The sequence below is a fragment of the Anguilla anguilla genome, chromosome 6 (assembly GCF_013347855.1).
Source record: "Anguilla anguilla isolate fAngAng1 chromosome 6, fAngAng1.pri, whole genome shotgun sequence".
Lineage (NCBI taxonomy): Eukaryota > Metazoa > Chordata > Actinopteri > Anguilliformes > Anguillidae > Anguilla > Anguilla anguilla.
Window position 1 is genome coordinate 48,471,163 of NC_049206.1, and position 21,004 is coordinate 48,492,166.

At 40.5% G+C, this 21,004-nt stretch overlaps 2 protein-coding genes across 3 annotated transcripts; one reads left to right on the forward strand and one right to left on the reverse strand.

Annotated features, from left to right (window-relative positions):
* Nucleotides 1–10: 10 nt before the first annotated feature.
* Nucleotides 11–10,573, reverse strand: rars2 (arginyl-tRNA synthetase 2, mitochondrial). 2 transcript variants are annotated; one of them, XR_004765776.1, is made up of 20 exons: nt 10,396–10,573; nt 10,081–10,154; nt 9,802–9,904; nt 9,531–9,614; nt 9,252–9,349; nt 8,942–8,997; nt 8,262–8,345; nt 7,399–7,475; nt 6,413–6,571; nt 6,088–6,194; nt 5,179–5,274; nt 4,942–5,002; nt 4,766–4,842; nt 3,422–3,546; nt 2,893–2,960; nt 2,640–2,749; nt 1,994–2,103; nt 611–685; nt 446–509; nt 11–188 (listed from the first exon to the last, which is right to left on the reverse strand). XR_004765776.1 is itself a non-coding variant. In XM_035422638.1 (20 exons), the coding sequence occupies exons 1-20, from the start codon at nt 10,429–10,431 to the stop codon at nt 102–104; spliced, it is 1,737 nt and encodes a 578-aa protein (XP_035278529.1). In that variant the 5' UTR covers nt 10,432–10,573; the 3' UTR covers nt 22–101. The 2 variants fall into 2 exon arrangements, 1 of the variants encoding a protein (XP_035278529.1); XM_035422638.1 differs by having other exon boundaries at nt 22–188; nt 1,994–2,089.
* Nucleotides 10,574–13,263: 2,690 nt separating this feature from the next.
* akirin2 (akirin 2) lies at nt 13,264–19,044 on the forward strand. Its single transcript, XM_035424022.1, has 5 exons — nt 13,264–13,799; nt 16,774–16,917; nt 17,195–17,344; nt 17,852–17,923; nt 18,284–19,044. The coding sequence occupies exons 1-5, from the start codon at nt 13,622–13,624 to the stop codon at nt 18,292–18,294; spliced, it is 555 nt and encodes a 184-aa protein (XP_035279913.1). The 5' UTR covers nt 13,264–13,621; the 3' UTR covers nt 18,295–19,044.
* The last annotated feature ends 1,960 nt before the right edge of the window (nt 19,045–21,004 follow it).

Below are 21,004 nucleotides of genomic sequence, written 5' to 3' on the forward strand. Positions count from 1 at the left end.
CCTTAGGATCTTTACACAGCAAATATTACAAAGGATTTTATTGCTCAATATCTTTCCATAAGGATATGACCATTATAACATAAAGATGAAAGCTTTTACAATCACATCTTCTCAACAGGTGTAATGCCTAGAATCCTCATCCCATTGGCCAGCACTGTGCATGTGCCTCTGAAGAGCCGCAACCTGGCCTGTCAGTCAAAGAAAGGGGGCGGGGATCAGAGAACAGGTTCTGTTGCACCACAACCGCATTTTTCATACTTTCAATCTGATCTAGGGTATGAGCTGACACGGCGTCATTACAGCTCAGTGGTAATACGTGGAACACTGAAAGAAAATGACAGAAATGTTTCAACTGCAGTGAAGCTGACTTCTTCCCTCCGGGATCTTTTATGTTAGGAATGGTGTTTTGCTGTCATTGAGGTGTCACTGATAATAGGTGACCTACCTGAGCTTGTGCTGGGGGGCTGCCCTTTACGGGCAGTGCTCTGTGGGCTGTGGCTGCCAGGTGGCTGTAACACAGTAAGAGGCCGGCGTCAGTGTCACCAGCTGGTGCTCCGTACTGCAGTAAAAGCCCCTGTGCTGTATGCACAGAGCATAAAGTAGGCCTTACCAGAGTGTCATGAGGAAGTTGACCAGGTGCTTGGGCTGCAGATCCTGTAATGACCGGTACAGAACCTCGTCATACCTGTTAATCGGTAGACAGCATACATTCCATTAGCTCTTACACACACACACACACACACACACACAGACAGACACAGACACACACATACACACACACACACCCGCACGCACGCACACATAGACACACTCCAGTAGCTTTCGCCTTTCTTTCCCAGAGGACACAGCTTCTGCTGGAGGCAAACACTCACCTTTGGTTGTCTGAAAAACCAGTTCAGGAAAAAAAAAACTGCCACCTCCAGAGGGGCTTTGTTGAAAAGCGCCCAATCGAGTTTATGCAGCATTGTTAAATTTGATACGATACAGTGACATCACATGTTACTTTTAAATATTTCTCAATACAACTGAAAAGGACACAGGCATTTAGGTTGATGCACTGTATGAAAAAACTGGTCATACCAGAGGATCAGCATTTCTGACCTCTAAAAGCAGAATGGCTTCTGGTTTCCAGAGGCACACCCTTATTTTCAACAGCTGGTGAGATACTTGGGCACAAAGATGAGTGTCAGATCCACAATGACTAAAAATCAGGTTCAACTTTACAAAGCAAAGAAGCCTGAAAGTACTCTTCATTTCTGAATAACTACGAGGGACAAACACCAAATGGACAAGAAGAGTCCGTATTCCCAGAGAGCACTAAGCTGGAATGCAGATCTGCTATCAGGTGTCAACATTTCATTCCTCCTGAGACGATTATGAAAATGCGGGCAATATTATTCTGAAATGCAAGCTTAAGAATTTTTCACAGCGAATAAGCCTGTTCTGGAGATCGGTATGTACTGGCATAGCAGCATTCCAAATCTCCCTACTGCCCCAGAGCAGCTGAAGATTTTGCATGACCAACTAATCTTTATCAGGGGTTGGGAATCAGACATCTTCACTCTGTATAAACTGCCCTGCTAAAGTGAGAGAGAGGAAACAAACTGTAATGCTTGTTTAATTGTTATTCCTTTTTTATAATGATATAATAAAGGGATTGCGTAATCGCTGCATAATCAGCATAAATGATAGTAATTATGCAAATTGAGTGTAGAACTAGGCAAAATGTTAATTTTCCCAGGTGGATCTTCCAACCTAGTATACACTGAAACATACACTGGCAAAGGTAAATATCCATACTTCTGGACCAAATCCACATTTGGCAATATGTTGGCACCAGGCCAGCATATTACCATATATGGGCCTAGCCAATCGTACGTTAGCTATGAACAGCTGGCCTGCATCTAAGACAGATCTGTACAAACATCCCTCTAAAGTGGACAGGTGCCCTTGTGCTGTAGTCATAAAATGTGCAAACAGAAGATCACCTCACCGTAGAAGGTGCTGCAGTATATTGATGCTACACTGCTCCTGGAGAAGCTGTGGATCAAAGGTTGCCTCCAAACTGCCCTCCTGCATCCGGATGAGGCTGAAACAAGGCCACTGTTTAAATGCCCCACAGTGATGTCACAAGGTAAGGCTACTAAGGTTGAATTAAATAGTCAACAAAGGCGGAGGGGTTTGCTCATGTGAAGACATGCAAAGTCAGCTCCGTGTTTTTTCATTATGGAGTTTAGACAACTTTTCAGGTTTATGTTCAAATGTCTGCAATTGGAAATTTGAAAAGGTGGCAAATGGGTTGTTCTATGAGAAAATGAAAAACCAAAGAAAATAGGTGGTTCAAAGATACACATTTGTAAAGATTTTTCTTTTTTGTAAATGTTATTCATATATATTTTTTACAAACTAAAAAGATATGGTAAAATTACAGTTGTAATGTGAACTAATTTAAGGTATACTATATACCTTTTTAGAGGACACACTTAGGTGCCCTTTAAATTATCAGCTGACAACAAATTACACAGCTGCATTAAGCTGTAAATGTATTTAACAAACACACGCTCAGAGCTGCTGTATGCCTCTTGGTGGTCTTGGCCAGTCACCAGCACTTATATCCAGTATGACCTGTGTCCGCTCACCTGCGCAGCCTGGCATGTGTGTACTGCAGGAACACGCCCGTGTTCCCCTGGGCCTGGAGCACTTGTTCCCAGCTGAACGCGTAGTCGGATACCAGCGGGCCTTTGAAGTCCTGCAACAGAGACGGCGGCACAGCCACACCCTCAGAATTCCCCCCAACGCTGGCTCGTCTCGGCAGCGGGCGGGGCAGTTCTCAAGTTTAAAGTGCAGCAGAGGCCTGGTATCTCGGTAACGGCAGAACGGGTGAAATTTTACCTGGACTATGAGAGCGCTGATCCCCACTTCCTGTGCCGTGTCTTCAGGGTCCTCCAGGTCTTTAGTGGCTGAGGGAAATGAAAGTGCAGGCAAAATGTTGTCTAAAATGTAGGGTCTGAGAAGCATGTGTGAGTTTTCTCTAAAATTAACTCACACTTGAATCTAAAACATATCTGGTAATATTATCTTTAAATAATTCACCAGAAATGTTTTTTTATGTGTCTAAGCTTCAAATATTTAAAACTCAAGAAAGAATTGCGTGTTGGTAAACACAGAAATGAAATAAGAGTACTACTATTTAGTGATTTGGGTAAAAAAGAACATGTTACAAAAGTACACTTATGGAGTTCTTTCAGCACCTTCAGCATCTTTCAGAACCAGGGCCTACAAGCAGGTGCCACAGAAGTATGTGGAAATGCCATAGCCTTCAAAGATACACCTAATGGCTGTACTGACAGGCTGTTGTACAAAAGTGAGAAACATACTTTTCCTTCTACTATCCGTTTGTATAAACGAGCCGAGCCCTTACTCCTGGATTCCTTCATGTTCCTCAGCATCCTGGCGCGAGCCTCGTCCAGCACGTCCTCCAGGAAGACCACCTCGCCCTGCCGCGTCTTCATGCCCTGCACCAGGCCGAAGGGCACATGGAGACAGCTGCAGAGGAGAGAGGAGAACGCGCACGCTCTCTCATGAACCGACAGCGGTCAGGGCTCACACCAACCACAGTAACCAGTCCAGCACTGAGGACTCATACTAACCACAGTAACCAGCCCAGCACTGAGGCCTCATACTAACCTCAGTAACCAGCCCAGCACTGAGGCCTCATACTAACCACAGTAGCCAGCCCAGCACTGACGCCTCATACTAACCACAGTAACCAGCCCAGCACTGAGGCCTCATACTAACCACACTAACCAGCCCAGCACTGAGGCCTCATACTAACCACAGTAACCAGCTCAGCACTGACGCCTCATACTAACCACAGTAACCAGCCCAGCACTGAGGCCTCATACTAACCACAGTAACCAGCCCAGCACTGACGCCTCATACTAACCACAGTAACCAACACAGCATTCAGGTTGTACAGCAACCACAGAACCAGCCCTCATCTTCTTTTCTGGCATGTTTTTCAAAAGGCATTTTGCATGCAAAGTGTTGCTCTGGTAAAGGCCTGTTCACTGAAATATCTATTTAATTATTTAACAAAATACAGAATTGCTTCCCCGGATTTAACACATTGTTGAATTTAGCCGCGTTTCCACCGCAGGAACTATACCCCGGAACTAGGAACCTTTTGAGGAACTCAGTGCGTTTCCACCGCAGGAACTAGGGTCTAAATTTAGTTCTGGGGGCTTTGTTTTACCCCCCAAAACGTTCCTGCTCGGGGGGTAGTACTTTCCGAAAGTACAGGAACCTTTTGGGTGGAGCTTGCAGCGCTGAACATTTCTGATTGGTCGAGTACTCGTAGCATTTGTGTTGTATTTATTTTCCGCCATTACCCGCCATGTTTGAAAATATGCAGCGGCAAACCAATTTATTTTCATAATAACTTCAAATCAAACTTGTATGTTATGCGGCGCAGTAGCCTACTTTTGGTTATAGCCTGTCAACGTCTTGGAATTATAACGTGTGCTCTTCTGTTCTTTTCTTGCTTTAGTATTCGTTTTATAAAATGCTAAGCATTCGTGCTGGGACAGCATATTACGTAGGCTACCAAAACATTCAAACGGATTAATTCGGTTGCTGAATATTTTCTTCCGGATTTTCTTTGTTAGCCCGTTGTAATTGACTCAAATTGATTTTGCGTAAGGTTGAGGAGACTGTTGAAGTATACACCACTAGGGGTGCTGCTGAGTCTGTAGTGATGTGTTACCTCTGTGCCCACTCATATCCCATGGCCTGGAGAATCTGGAACATCTGCTGAAAATGGCCACTCTGGCTTTTATCTGTCTTCACAGAAAGAACAACACAAAAGTCTGCAAGTATCTCTCACCTCTCCAACTCAGTTTCACCAGGGTAAACAGTTGAAAATGGTCAGATGCTCCTTACCACATATATCATCTCATCAAATGCGTATTTTTCCTTGCGCGCAATGGCTGCAGCAATATCTCTGTAAGAATACATGAAAATGACCAATCACACAGTACATCATGCTTTTCCATTCTTAGCATTGCAATAGTTTTCAATGCGTTATTTTTTTGTAACGTGTGCTGATGGGCCTCAGTGTGATAAGCGGCTGTGATATATCTAGGGTGTGGTCTGGTGGGTGTCTGCAGGGCTACTTGCCTGGTGATATAGAGAGAGGTCCCATCACTACGCACCACCGTGGAGTAGTAAGACATGTCTTTGGCTGGGGAGAGATCCACAACTCCTGTCCCCTTCCTTTTAAAGGAAAAGGAAAAAAAAAGTCGAAAGTTTAGGTACAAATTTCCAAATGAATCATTAATTTGTTCTATTTCTGTTTGAAGAAAAATACAGAGCATGTAATATAATAACACGTTTTAAAATGTCTGTTAATTCTGGACCTGTGACAGAACAGGAAAATGAGGCTACAATTGTTCTTTCATTCATATATATATATATATATTTTTTTTGGGGCCATTTAAAGGTAGCCTCTACTGTAAAACAATATGAACTCAAATGCAGGCAATGGTGAATTAAGAATATCTCTCATTTCATTCCCTTTTTATTTGTGATTCAAAAAGTGGAGGTCTTTGTTTACAGACACAATACAGCACTGGACTACAGGCTTGCTGGCTCACCAAAGTTTCCCTTTTCGAAGGAACAACAGTTCCCTGTAACCAGGGATGCGGTTTTACGGACCGTTGATTTGCATTAATGTATTCACTTTCAAAAGTATGTCTCATTTTCAAAAAGGTCAACACAATCTTTATATCTTTCCATTAACACAATACAGACCAGTGAACGCATTCAGAATCTCCAGTGTCCATAAGCCACGCTCTTTGGTCATATTTAACATGGTGCAATCTCTGTACACAGTGCTGGTGTTTGCTTGGGGCCTCTGCACTGTGGGCGTGGCTTGGGAACATGCTCAGTGGTTTTTTGTACACGGTAGTTATGTTTGATTGGTGCCTCTGCATTGTGGGCGTGGCTTGGGAACATACTTATTAGTTTGTACGCAGTGGTTGTGTTCGATTGGTGCCTATGCACGGTGGGCGTGGCCTGGGAACATACTCAGTGGTTTGCAACAGGCCCTGGTCCTTAAGCTGCCGCAGCACCTCCTTGGCCTGGCTCTGATGGAACGACTCCCCCGAGTACTCATCAAAGTGGACTCCTAAACGCTGAGTCACATCAGACAGAGACTGAGGACACACTCACGCAGACAAAGACCAAGCTGAGAAAACAAACAGAACCACCCTTACGCAAACAGCACACTTCCATACATGTAGAATGCGTGTTTGCGGTAGCTTTGTTTGAACAGATGATTCATGGCCAAAGCTATGAAGCGGGAAAAATGTGAACGTATAAAAAAAATGATCAGGGACGTGATCAGCAATACCTTGTAAATCCGCTGGTACTCTTCTATAGTGATGTCTCTGAAGCGTTGCCATAACGACAGAGCCTGCTCCTCTCCTTGCTCCAGGCATCGAAAGAACTCTCTGGCTGCGAGCCAGATGCTTTCATCACTCTCCGCCTCCCTGTTGACCCGGACATACACCTATAGAGCACACACCAAGCACACAGTCACCTTCTCAGATAGAGCAGCGTCATCTCCACATACAATGAACAGGATGTTGATACTCATTCACATTCATCTGCCATTCTTCCACTGCCCCGCCTACTGTTCTGCTGCACTGCAGAACTGAACAGTAATAAACCCTATGCCGAAAAACCTTTGAGGTCTGATGACAAGCCGAGGAGGATCTATTTATAAAGTGAATTAGGGTCTAGTACGATACAATATGAATAAACTACATATTAAAGGGTACCTTTAAGCTGTTCTCTGAAAGAATATATATTATAATTTAAACACACACTTATTCAAGTAAATATACAGATGTATGAGCATTTTTGTTGAAACTTTAAGTTATTTTCCATGCAAGAAACATCAAAATCATGCGGAAGAAATAAAAACTAAATAAGAGTTTTAAAAAAATAAGCTACACTGTACAAATACTAATGGATGGTAAAGCACTCAAACAACTCAAAGATGGCCAAAACTGAGTTCAATGTGTCCTAAACCAAAATTTGAATGAAAATAAATGAGCCACACCAGTTCTACATCAACAGTAGCCTCTATGAAGCTCTTAATGTAGAACTTCTTTGAAGAAATCAAGCCTGTAAATAACATTTTTGTATGTGCCAGTTAATTAAATAAAGGAAAGGTTCACAATTATTTGAAAATAGTAGTGACATATGCATTAGGTCAAATTTAACTAGTGGTTTATAATTTAGTAAAATGAAGTACATGGAGGTGCAACTACACATATTTCTTGCATTTTATTCCCTCATCGAAGCCCTACTTACAAACGACTCCAAACTTACATCAAATAGGTGCTGTAAGGGGTTCACTCTTAGTTTCTCCTCGGAACCAAAATGCTGAAAGCCAGCTCCCAGCAGCCCTTAATTCCAAAGGAGACAGGAAATTGCACTCAGGTCTAAAGATCTAAAGAAGGCTTCAAGGAACTCAAATTACAATCTGAGATCTTCATGTTGATACATACCAAATGCATTACTCAGCCAAGAAATTTCTCAAAGAGTGTAATCGTCTGAGCATGTCTTTGTACATCAGGTTTTCTTTCAAACTAAACTTTTATCAAGGTGAGAAATCGGTAACTACAGGTATCTTCAGCCAAATGACTGCAATATGTTCCTGAATTTCATAGTTTTGCTGAATGTATACTTCAGACAAAAAACAATAGCAATACACAATTTAGATTTTCAAGATGATTTGGTAGTATGTATCATATTTGTCAATCAAAGCACAAAGAACTATGACAATAATGCATATTTCATAATAATAAAATCGGACCATTTCTCAGACAGATTAGCTATTTTATATAAACACGACTTCTGACTTAAAAATTGGTTTTGTCCAAGCATTCATTCATGCATTATCTATACCTGATTATTCCTGGTAAGGGTCACAAAGGGGGTGGGGGGGGAGGGGGGGGGGGGGCTATCCCAGCGTGCATTTGGCGAGAGGCAGGAATATAGCAGGGGACTGTCCAAGCATTAATTTACAAAATTCCCATGCTAGCCCCCTGTCAACTTAATTCGATTTTTTAACCACTGAAATGATTCAAGTTACAGTACAGCACAGTTCAAGACTGTGGCTTTCTGTGGCCATGTGTATTTTCAGTAGCTGCAATGCGTGCACTGATCGAACCATTGTTGTGTGAACTCACCAAACTGCATGCCCCAGTCCCCCAGATAATTCACCCGTATGACTTCATTCCCCACAGTTTCTTTCAGATTGGCAATGAAGTTACCTGGGTGGAAGATGAGAGTAAGATGACACAATGACAGAACTTTTATGTATTATTTTTTTAAAACCAAGACACAAAGAAAACAGTTTTAATACCTTTTTTTAGATGAGGCTCAGCCTGTGCATCAGATAACTCAGAACATTATCACACACAATAGACGGTCTGCCATCTACTGGTGAATTTTAAAACTCTCAGGTACAAGGTCTCAAAAATATGAATGGCATACATAAAGTAACTTATTTTATAATGGAATGGCAAAACATTACATTACTGCCGTATTTATGAGAGAAATATAACAGCTATTCATTATCTGATACATTAGTGTAGCTTTGTTTTGAACTGTCATTCACACAGTTAGTGCTTTAAGCAGCATTGAATGGAGGCAGTGTGATATATACTGTAATATAGTTCAAAGGACAGAATGTCATATTCAACATATAATAACTGTGATAAACCATTAACCTTTCTCGCAGGACCTTTTTAGGTGTGTATGGTTGCTTTTCAGCAGTCAACTTAAGCGTAAAGTCCACTTCTGAAAGTGACTTCTGTAAGATGTAAAAATAAAGTAATAAAGTTAATAAAGGTGATAAAGTGCTCACCAATTATAGTGGAACGTAGGTGTCCAGCATGGAACTTTTTGGCGATATTTGGTGAACTTAAAAAAAAAAAAATATTAAAAAAAAAAAAAAAAAAAAGTTGAGCAACAAAAGGGCAGCTAATATTATTATAAATACTATCAACAAAACAACTATTTCAATTTAGTCTTACAATGTTTCAGTAATAATGTCACCAGGCTTTTAAATCAGAGTAACATAGTGAGAACATTTTTTCTGGCCTTGGTTATAAAGTTTCCTCAACAAACACATTCAGAGACAGTCACCTTAAACGTTTTGAATGCATATGACTGACCTGAACTCTACCAGCGTCCTTCCTTTCTGGAGACTGCTAAAAAGTTCACTTTTCACTCCAAATGAGTGACCCTCCCCATGTAGTTTTTCTAAAATTTTCTGAAAAATAAACAGAATTCATTTCATAAAGCAAGACAGCATTTTTGTTTTGTTTTCAGTGATATTATACTCAAACCATTTGTAATGTTCACATTAGCAATGGGTGGGTCCTTCTATTTTTGTCTATTCAAAATGCGTGCGTATCTAATCACAAGAAGGTAAAATAGAATGTTCCACTGACCTCTGCCAAAACTGATCTGCTGATTTTAAAGTTTATTGTTCCACGTCCGACCAATATTTCTTCAACAACATTGTCAGGCTTTAGCTACAAATGAGGAAAATATATCAAGCATTACATCATACATGATACTTATATTCCATATTTTGTTTTGCATTGTATACCTCTGAATGAGTACTGAGTCCAAAAGTCTAAATTTCGACATATAAAAGTACAAAAGATCAAAGATTTCACAGGCCCAAGATTGTAAACAAAAACAGAACTGTAATGCTACCCGTTGCACCAGCGCTTCTATCTTTGCTTGGATGCCATCTGCAGATGGGAGAGTGCTATTTTGTTGCAGGGAGCTCAGTGAGAATCGGAAGTCTGGAGACTGCCTAACAAATGAAAACAGGAATATGTCCGGTGAGGAAGAGGGTGTATATTTTTGAGTCAGCAACACAGAACTGTACAGTTCTGTGGCCAACAGGCATAACTGTTACCAGTCCTCACCAATCAACATAAATACACACACGCGCAAATAAACGCGCACATACACAGACACATGCTTAACTGTTTCTTTGAGACGGGAATGGCTGAGATAGATGAAATGAAGGTCTCCTCTGGTTGCCACAAAGCCTTCGAGAGCTAAAACAGAGAAGTCAGCTTTATTAGCTATAACTTATATACTTAGCTGGCTGAGACTAATGACATTATTATACAGGTGCAAGACAAACGAAGGGCATTCAGTTAAAACTTGCCATTAAAACTACTGATGTGTAACAAAGTAGTTGGTGGTTAGCTAACCATCTAGCTAGCTAGCTATATAATACATTGATGTGGTAGCTTAGGGTTAGCTAACTAGACAATTAGCTAGTTAGCACAGTACCTTCGATGCGATGTGCCTTCTAAAAAAACAAGCCATGAGTACTTAGCTAACCTCTCCAATATTCTGAAACGCAAATCAAATTTCATGACAGCTTGCTAACTACGGACATAATCTTTGCACACATTCGTCGCTCATGCTTTCTGTTATGACATTCAAAACACATTTCCTCGTTACTTCACCTTCGAACTTTGTGTCAACGGTGATTGACCAATGGGAGCGCATGTTTTTTTCCCCTCCCTCCTAACGTCACGAATGTTGGAAACTTGTTTTATCATAAAAACTTAATAAGCTTCCATTGGGTAGCGCTCAGTAACCTCATGTATTATTTTAGATAACGTTGTGAGCTTCGCTTTCATCCTGGTGATTTCTTCGTGTTCTATGACATTGGAATTACTAATTTAATATAGTCGTTGAATTTTTGTGTGGTCCTTTCTAGATAATTAAGTCATAGTCCTGTGTTTCTAGAGTCTAATGTAACATGACGTAAATTGTCAGTAGTATAGAGAACGGAATCGTTGGTGTAAACGTATGGTGATTTAAGGTTTAAAGCTAATTGGTGGTATTCTGTTTTTATATTTCCGCTCATTTGAAGCCTATTGTTCTTTCCATGTACCATGTTAATTGTGTTCGATCATATGTTCTGTTTTAGTTTGCTTGGTTTCAGGCTTTCAGTTGCTGATGGAAGAGGTGTTAGTAGGCCAGCCTGGGGTTACTCTTCCCTCTCAACCAAAATAGAAAACATAAAAATAAAAAACCCAGTGCTGCAGCACAGTAATGGGGGCACTGTGATGTAGATTGTGCCCTCCTTTTTAATGAGATGTTAAATTGAGGTCCTGACTCATGTGGTCATTAAAAGATCCCCTGGCATTTTTTTTGAAAGAGTAGGGGTGTTAGCCCCGGTGTCCATGTCAAATTTAAAAAATAATAAAACATTTTAAAACCCACTTTGATTCCCATGAAAAAGTAATTGCCCCCTGTAACTTAATAACAGATTGCATCACTTTGAGCAGCGACTGCAACCAAATACTTCCTATAATTTGATATCAGTCTTTTAATTCATTGGAGAATTTTAGCCCACTCTTCTTTGCAGAACTGCTTTAATTCATTCAAATTGGTATGTTTTTTCGAGCATCTCTGTGTGGTCAGGACTTTCACTAGGCCACTCCAAAACTTCAGCCATTCAGATGTGGACTTGGTTTAGTGTTTTGGATCGTTTTGCTGCATAACCCAATTACACTTCAGCTTAAGCTCAGGGGCAGATAGCCAGAAATTTTCCTCAATAATTTTCTGGTACAGAGCAGAATTCATGGTTCCTTCCATAACGGCAAGTTGTCCAGGTCCCAAGTCAGCAAAGTATCTCCACACATCACACTACCACCGCCATGTTTGACTGTTGTTATGATGTTCGTACTGTGAAATTCTGTATTTGCTTTATTCCAGACACAATGGGATCCATGCCAAAAGGCTTGGGGATCAACCAGGTATATGATATTATTGTTGTTATAGAAAAGAGTATATAGGTGTGAATTGTAGCAGTGGTAGAACAGCTGAGCTTAAAGGTTCTCTCTTGTTCTGACTGGTATTGCATATCCTGTATCTCCTGAAATGTTCTGATACATAGCAGTGTTTTTCTATCTCTTGTAACAAGAACAGAATGTTTTTGGCAACAGGACAGGCAAGGCAGGGCTGTTAGCTGGTGTGAAAATAATGTGTTTCAAGCCTTCTGTTACAGAATTATATGAATGAATATCCATACTTAGAGACTGCAATGCCTCTTGTCACTATCACTTAACCCAATGGTTCTCAAACTTTTTTTGGCAATTTTTGGGCACAATCAAAATGATGGTAATTGGGACAAATCCTTTAACCTCTGACCTTCAACAATTTGAGGCAATACAGTTGAATTACTTGAAATAGGTTGTGTGTTACAATTTATAATAGAGTTATTTATGCGCCTTGTTCTTACTAGACCAGCTGTCAGACATGACATTAAAATCACGGCCCTGAACAATTTCACATTGTCACACAGATTTGTATTATCAATAAAAATCATCAACACACATAAGCAATTAATCTGACCGACTGCTATTGCCACAGCTTTATACTCTGTATTTTTCTCCACAGTAGCCATCTAGATTTAGAAACTGATAAAACAGTTGCAGATGCATTTTACAAAGAATTCACAGGTGTTCTGTTTTGCACAAACTCCTGAATGACCACCATTAGATTAACATATGTTTTTACGCCATTGTGGTGGTATTGGTGAGAACAGAAATGTATAGCCTAATATGTGATTAATTTTAAAATCTAGGTTATATTGAAGTGTGAGACATTGTAATGACCATTTTGATTTTAAGAAGACTTATCCATACTTTTTAATGATGAAAACGAATCAGGGTTTTTTTTTAAATTGTTTATAGATCATTTCTGAAAACATATTCGGGACGCAGATAAATCAAATGTATCTTTATGGTAGTGTGACAATTGAAACCTTGTTGTGTGAGTGTACCCCCAATATATCCCTCGTACATGTACCTCCTCTTCAGCGGAAGATCAATTTTGACATAAAAATCTCCGCAGTCGGACTTCAACGTTTGTCTTTTGAATGGTTTCACTTTCCATATTGGTAATACAAATGCTAGTTTTTCTGTTGATTCAAACAGCTCAAAATAATCTAACGTACCAATGGGCTTTGCCAAATTTGCCAATTGGGGAATTTAAAAAAAACGGAAACAAGTTTTCTGACCTCGTTGTGGGTAATGTAGTACATAACACGTAATATTGAATAATTACAAATGTAACATCACTTAAAAAAAACTACAGGTCCCTACTTGGCTGTAATTGTTCGCGCATGCTCAAGAGCTCGTCGTTGAACTTTGACGGTGTTGACGCCATGTTGACCGACTGGTAGGAAATATAACCGTGTTGACGACGGTAGTTTTCATTTTAGGGAAGAATCCGTTTTCATCTGTTTGTGATTGGAATCTAACCGTAAGAGAAAGAGGAGATAAAGAATATATAGCATCGAACCAACAACAGGGGCTGAGTAGTGGACGAAGGAGAGACTCTGAAAGGTGAAAAAGACAAGGCGTTTTTGAAAATTTGGAATCCTCCCTAGAGAGAAGTTAAGGAAGCCGCTGGAAGGGCGCAGTTGTATTCATTTTAGCGTCATTACTAGTCAGGGAACTGATTTTCACTTTTAAATTGTTTTTATTGGTTTGAAATAATGGCTTGTGGAGCTACTTTAAAAAGGACTATGGATTTCGATCCTTTGATGAGCCCAGCGTCCCCTAAAAGGAGGAGATGCGCCCCAATGTCCCCATCGGCTTCCGCCTCTTCCCCTCAGAAATACCTGCGCATGGAACCTTCACCATTTGGAGAGGTGTCGTCCAGACTCACAACAGGTCAGTAGAGTATTAAAGATTAATGGCTAAATTAGCTAGTTAACTTAAAGAGAATACCGACGCCGGCATTTCATTTTCGCTCTCGGTGGATTTCGCCAGTCACTTGTCTGGGTGGGTTTCACTGTCTTGGGGTTTGTTGTTTTGCTAACTAGCTAGCTAAGTTAACTAGCTAACAAGGTAGCTGGCTAAATGTTGGACGTTGGCAACGAGAGTTGCCAGCTTTGATTTTGGCATTGTGTATGTATGTGTTTGTATGTTCTATTAGTGTTAGGCAGAGAGAAGGTTAGCTAGTATCCAAACTCGTTTCTCATAACCGGACACAGCGCTGCAAATCCGTGCTTGCAGTTTGGCTTCATTCAATAACACAGGCCTTAAATAAGCATGTGACGGGTGCATAGGGGGGTTTAAATATAACGTTAAATAGCTGGTCTGCTCGCCATTCGCTAACGACGTTACTTTACTTGACCAGTTAGCTCGTCACAGGTACACTTTATTAGTTCTAACGTAAGTATCTAGCAATCTAGCATTAGTTACAGCTGTAATTAATTTTACTTGCCTAGCTAGCACGATCGCTGGCTAAATGTCTAGCAATCGGCCGACTTTTTTTGTTGCAAATGAACGCATTAAATAGCCTACCGTGTTAAAATCGTAAAAATGGCCTGCTCTTTGCTATCTACTAGACACGAAATTGGCTAACTTGTGCGGCCTAGCGTAAAACCTTCACCGATAGGCATTTGTGTAACTAAGTAGCTGGCTAGTCGGGTAACTAGCACGAGCATTAGCAATAGTGCTAAGCTAGCCAATGTTACAATGTACCACAAACTAACAATTGCTGCTTTGTTGTTGTTGAAGTTTCTGGTCTGTGACACAATGAGTGATAGTTGGGTAGATGGTGACTGAGGTACTAACGTAGTGACTGGCTAGGTAACAGTTGGCAGTAATATTTACCAATGCCTTTGGAATTAACCAAGAAGTTAAATGTAGCGTGTAATGTGAACTCATTAATATGGCTCTAACCCAGTTGTCCTTATGTCCGTTGTCAGAATTAAACTTTTGCACAGTTTACAATATACTGATTATCACTTCCTTATACTTTATCACGACTTGCTAGCTATTTAGCTGGTGGCTCCTAATATCTTTGTATGATTTAGTGCAGAAAGCTTTTTTAGCAGAAATAAGTTGCAATAAAATGTGCTTGTATAAAGTTTTCGGTATTATTGTAAGTGCACAAAACCCAAGTAAATATAAATGAATATTTTAATGAATTAATGAATATAAACAGTATTCAGTCAGCTGTCAATTAACGTGATATTAATTAACCTAGTTTTTTAAAATGGTAACCTGTATCTTGAGTGATTGGATTGTAACAAAGATAACTTTGGAGCTATGTTCTGCGTTAGCGAGACAGACAAGTTGGCGAATGTCTGTTCATCTTTCAAGAAAGCGTTTTATTAGGATCACTTGACTTAATAGGAGTGGCATAATGCAATAAAACAACATGATGGGTAGGCTAGCTTGTTAGCTTGGCAGTTAAACTGTTATTCTCCATTTATAATGCACAGGGTCATTAGACAACTCTGACAGGAAGACTATGAATGGAATGGAGAGAGCAAACGGACTAGCTTCCACTTTTAGCTAAGGTTACTGTTTCTAACCGCTCCTACCAAAAACAGGAACCGGCTTTAGCCTGCAGTGACACATTGCAGACTGCCCATTCCAACAGAGCTGTCAGGACATACCAAACAATTTTCAACCAACGAGGGTTGCTGCAGTATCATTGTTCCTACCCACTTCTGTCATTGTCTTCTATCAATGAATTGAGTCTTCTGTATATTTATACTGGCACTGTAAAGAGTTGCACAATACAACCAGTTGATCGCACTCTGGAGCCCTGCTTATGACGATGGAATTGTCTTTACTAAATTGAATTTCCAATACAAAATGAACTGTTGACATTGGATGCGTTTAGAGTTTTTGTTGCCTGGGGCCCTCTGGAGAAGGAATTTTTTTTTCAGTGGGACCAACCTGGATAAATAAAGGATGAATAAAGTAAAGTTTATTTCTCAATAAAATGAGGTTATGTTGATTTATCATCTGCCAACTATTTGGATGTGATCCATTGCCTAGTGTTCCTTGCACAAATGAAAACAAACAACAGACCATCTGTGTGCATGCTTATATATCTGCTGTGTCTGTGTGACAGGGCCTGAAGCTTCACAGAAGCAGCATAGTACTCAATGGGGTTACGGTTCTGTTTCTGTGTTTCTGACACTTCTCCAGTGCCGTTTCTGATGGGCTAAGGACATTTGGCAGTGGCATTTTGTCTTGACTGACATATTTATTTATGTACAAATTCACAAAATATCTTATTGATAGTTTATTAAAATGTATCCCTTTCAAAATGCCCCAGTATCCACTGTGTTGGTATTTCAAGTGTGATACTTTTTTTTTTTTTGTTTGTTTCTTTTTGAAAAATGTTCTTTAAACTGTCCTGTTGGTGGTCCAGCTCCTGCTGTCTTTTGTAATGCTTAAAAATGCCTGTCAGGTCTCTGCTCTCTGTTTTGAGTACGTTGTGTACTACTTGGCTACTTTTAAACTGTAGGTAGCATATGCATGTGTTAGTCTTAAATGTGAAAGCAGACATGGCTCTTTGGCAGCTATAGCAACGCCATGTAAACAGTTGTGAAGCCACTTGAGGTAGTTGTTTCAGTGCTGAGCCGAATTGACTACATGCAACAGCCTTATTTGGGCAGTCACAGAGTTATGTGCTGTATTAAGGCATTACTTAATCTTATTGTGTCACCAAGTTGTCTGTAAAGAGGGATTTTGTGTATTTCATACTCTCAATTAGCACAGTTCTTCACTTCATTTGATGTTCGGGGCAGACAAAATAATGCTGTCATACATTGGTCCTCCATAAATGGAGTTGTGCACTTCTCCTGTAAACCAATATTCCTTTATCCTCCTCCTCCAGAGCAAATCCTGAACAACATCAAGCAGGAGTACAAGCGCATGCAGAAGCGCAGGCACCTGGAGAACAGCTTTCAGCAGACCGACGGGAGCTGCTCCCTGGACTCGCACCCCCATTCGTCCATTTTGAGTGGGTCCTCCCTGCCAGGTCTGTCTTCCATTGCATAGTGTGTTAGACACTTAAAGCAGCACGGTGGTGCCTAATGCCTGTTGCTAATGCAAAAGACTGAGAATTGTTCCTTTTTCTAATGAAGACAGCTGGTTGGTGTCATGAATTTCCTGTTTTAAATTTATTCTCAGTTTTTTTCTATCTGAGAGACAATGGTTATACTTGGCAGTGCGAGGACTTCCTGTGGTTCTATGAACAATTCGAAAGTGAAAACATTAGCAGATTTTAAATGTGATTTCTGTTGTAAATCTTAAAGGTACATCCTCTGGGGCTTCATCTCCATCGAGGAAAGAGCAGCCGTTATTCACCCTAAGACAAGTTGGGATGATCTGCGAACGTCTATTAAAAGAACGTGAAGACAAAGTTCGGGAAGAGTACGAGGAGATATTGACTTCAAAATTGGCAGGTTTGTGATGCAGGAGCCTTAATCAAACTTTGTGCTGAGCAGTAAATCCTTTGTGCCATAGCTCACTAGTGCTTATCTCAAATCCAGAAAGACAATGTATAACCTAATTCGGGGGGTGGGGGGGGAGGCAGGTTTTTGGTCCAATTAAATATCAGTCCTGCACATGCTGTCTACTCTAATGATTATTTATAATGTGTGTAAAAAGAAAATCAAGTGCAAACTGGATTTAAAACAAGCAAGCATGTTGACCGTCAAGAAATGGGTTTTTTTCTCCTTGGACTACAGGCACTTCCTGCCAGCACGTAGCCACCCGGTAACAGTAAGCATTGCATTGATTGAACAGGATAGCCTCCCTCTTCCCTTTCTGAAAGCTGATGGCTGGCAGAGATTTGGGGGAAAACTTGAACTGCAGCCCTCCAGGGCTGGATTTGAGTAGCCATTCTCTATCTTAGCTGTCATAAATTGGTATGGTTTTAATCCCCCTTGTTTGTGTGTTTTCTGTTCTAGAACAATATGATGCCTTTGTGAAGTTCACACATGATCAGTTAATGCGACGATTTGGAGAGCAACCTGCTAGCTGTGAGTAGAAATGCCCCTCCATCGCCCCTCCGTGGGGGGAAAACATGTATTATAATCTACAGGGTCATTAGACATCTCTGATGGGAAGACTACAAATGGAATGGAGAGAGCGAACTGTCTAGCTTCCACTTTTAGCTTAGGTCACTGTGTCTAACAGCTTGAGCACCTGATATGTGGGGATCTTTTTCCTCCCCAGAACATTTGTTAGAGTAGTTGCTCTTATTGTTGATTGTGTCTGAAACTAGTTTTTTTAATTATTGGGGAGTGCAGCCCGTATTTCCTCATTGTTTATGGTCTTGGTTGCGCAGGGAAGATGGTGCTATCAGACCAGCTCACGTCTCTCCCCTCTGTGTCCTCCAGATGTTTCCTGAGTGAGACCCGCTGTCTGCTGGGATGCCAGTTTCCCCCTTCGATTGCTGCGAGCTGTTGAGCCGAGTCTCTGCAAATGCCCTTTCCAGAGACTTTGCCGATGTAGTCGGACTTGTAGCAGTGCCATATTTCTCCTGTGGGAACAGGCTGTTTCTAGCTTCTGTCAGTGGTGACCACTTTTTTTTTTTCTCTGCAGCAACTGGTATTCGGAGTGCTCCCCACTGTCGATACGTATACGGACCTCTGCTACCTACCCATTACTCTACCAGTGGCCTCCTATGTTTCGATTGCTGTATTAATAATGATTAGGCTTTCTCTGATTCCTTTTATAAAGACGTCAGGCGTTCCCGACTGCCATCATTTGAGTTTTTAAAAAAGAAAATTAAAAAAAAAAAAAAATTTTTTCTTTTGTGTATCAAAGCAATGTAGAATGCCATGTAATTTTTATTTTATTTTTGTCGCAAATAAACATATCTTAGGCATGGGAAGAAGGTGGTGTGCGTAAGGAAAGTTGAGCGTGTTCCCGAGTGATCTTTTGTACTGGTCTCCCAAGAGCTTGGGTCTGTCTGGGCATTTGTTGGAATCACCTTTTTATTAAGTGACTTTTTGTTTTTTCTTTCTCCCAGTTTTTTTTATTTATTTCAAGTCAAACTACTTTCTTCCTCTAGTTTTTGCTCATAGAAAAATTTTACTGCCCATGTAGTGTAGTTGAGTTTTGGATGGGGAAAACCAATAAAACGTTTACATCAAAATGTGTTCCGAGTACTCTGTACTCTGGTCACCCCTGCCTTGCCAGTTACTAACATTTAATATTCTGTTCATTAATTTAGCGCATGAAGAATTCCATTCCTCCTCTCGCAACTTTATGACTCTGGAAGGTCAGCACACAGTACAGTGGTCCTGTCAGTTGGTTATAGAGCAGACTTTCATAAGACCCTCAGGCAGTTGTAACAGAACATGAAGCCCTGATTAGAATTGACTCCTAATGAATACTTATCAGCTTTATCTATTGTATGGAGTGCAGTGCTCAGTGGTTGGTTATGAAAGCAGTATTGTTCATGATGAGACCATGGAACAGTAAGTTAATCCTTGAACTTTGCAAGAGTGGATGGGAGTAGATGACCAGAAAGACGTACGGTTTTATATGGTTTTCATGAGTGGAATTTCCATTAAGGAAGCAGTATGTCCATTCTTTTTAAATCCCTTGCCCATGCAGTATATAATTCTGCTAGGCATACTTGCACGCTTAAAGCAGATTCTGCATAATGGAGTACAAGCCCTTATTGAAAGTTGGCATGCCTTTTGGTCAGTTTTGGTCCAGTGTGCTTTTCACTAGAAAATGAAATGATCTTTTCTGATGTAATGCATCACATGGACTCTTTCTTAGTTTAAGTGAATGGAAGGTTACTGCTGTTTAATACCTTTCATTGTATTAGTGGAATCCAAAGCCATTAGTGGAATCATAATTATATCCAGAATATATTTATGCAACACACTTTGAAGGGAAATTCCTTTTATGCGGTTTTACATGTATTTATATTTAGCTGTTATTACAATCGTCTTTCTGTCTGTGAATATTGACTACAGATTAGGTCTGCTTCTAATTCTGCTCTTTGGTTCAAACTGAGATTAACAGTTTTCTGTTGGTTATAGACTTGCAGTCTTTGTTTCAGACCTTTAAAAATAACGCTATGCAGAGAGCAAATAAGGTCTGGCATATCCTTAGCAGTTTTTAGATACCTTGAACTCTGGCACAACTTGGATGAAAGGAGCATTTGGATGGTGTAGGAGTGTTTTTTCCGCTGGGTGAATATTAAAGTTCTGGGGTACAAAACTAATGATATCGTTCTTGGATTTCTGTTCAAAGACCTAAAGTGTTGCATATTTCTGCATCGTATGGTCTGTTAACAACCATGGAAACTAACATCAGATCGTGCCATCTAAATCAGGGTTGTTTACACTTCCTGGAGATCTACCATCCTTTTGCTTTTCATTTCAACACTAGTCTGGCACATGTGATTCTACTAATTAGAAGCTCAGTGAGATCTCTAGCTGTTGAATCAAGTGTGTGGTTTGTTAGGGTTGGACTGAAAACCTACAGCACTGTAGATCTCCAGGAACAAGGTTGGGAAACGGTGACCTAAGGAAACTTTCAAAGCTTTCTTATGTTGGGTACTAAAAGGCTTTTGTCATGAATGAGCTCAGAGATTAGCTTCATCTGAGCTTCCAGCACAGACTTGTGCGAAGGACAGCACACTCCCACATATGTTCAGGCGAGTTCACAAGACAACAAAGCACGTTGCTAAGGAGCCCACTCTCGCGTGCTGTGGGTCTTTAAAGGGGGTTTTCGTGTTTGACACTAGCCATTTTTAACGTTCATGACGACGCTTCACTGAGTCACAAGGCTTCAGCAGTAAGCATCTGAGCTTCTCTCATCTGAGCATATTTGAAACTGAAACTCCGTTACCTGCCACTCACCAGAGTTGTTAGTAGAAGTAAGACGCTGACTTCTGCACCCTATTCAGTTATAAATAGCTGTTCGTTCCTGCCAACAGTGCAGCAACATTTCAGATACAAAACCCAATCTAACCAAGATTTTTAATGGTGATATTTTTCTTTCAGAATGTAAATTTGTCTAGGTTATTTACTGAAGGCATACTCTGTTTTTGTCATATAGACCAATGGTGCAACATGTTACACACCGAATTATCA

What these genes read in the sequence shown, in the direction of transcription:
- rars2 (XM_035422638.1), bottom strand. Translation starts at nt 10,431, where the DNA reads ATGGCTTGTTTTTTTAGAAGGCACATCGCATCGAAG. An exon ending in ATTCCCGTCTCAAAGAAACA is followed by an intron (nt 9,905 to 10,080) that starts GTTAAGCATGTG and finishes TTCATTTGTTAG; the next exon opens with GCAGTCTCCAGACTTCCGAT. An exon ending in CCTTACAGCACCTATTTGAT is followed by an intron (nt 6,572 to 7,398) that starts GTAAGTTTGGAG and finishes TGTGCTCTATAG; the next exon opens with GTGTATGTCCGGGTCAACAG.
- akirin2 (XM_035424022.1), top strand. Translation starts at nt 13,622, where the DNA reads ATGGCTTGTGGAGCTACTTTAAAAAGGACTATGGATTTCGATCCTTTG. An exon ending in GTCGTCCAGACTCACAACAG is followed by an intron (nt 13,800 to 16,773) that starts GTCAGTAGAGTA and finishes CTCCTCCTCCAG; the next exon opens with AGCAAATCCTGAACAACATC. An exon ending in ATTGACTTCAAAATTGGCAG is followed by an intron (nt 17,345 to 17,851) that starts GTTTGTGATGCA and finishes TTTCTGTTCTAG; the next exon opens with AACAATATGATGCCTTTGTG.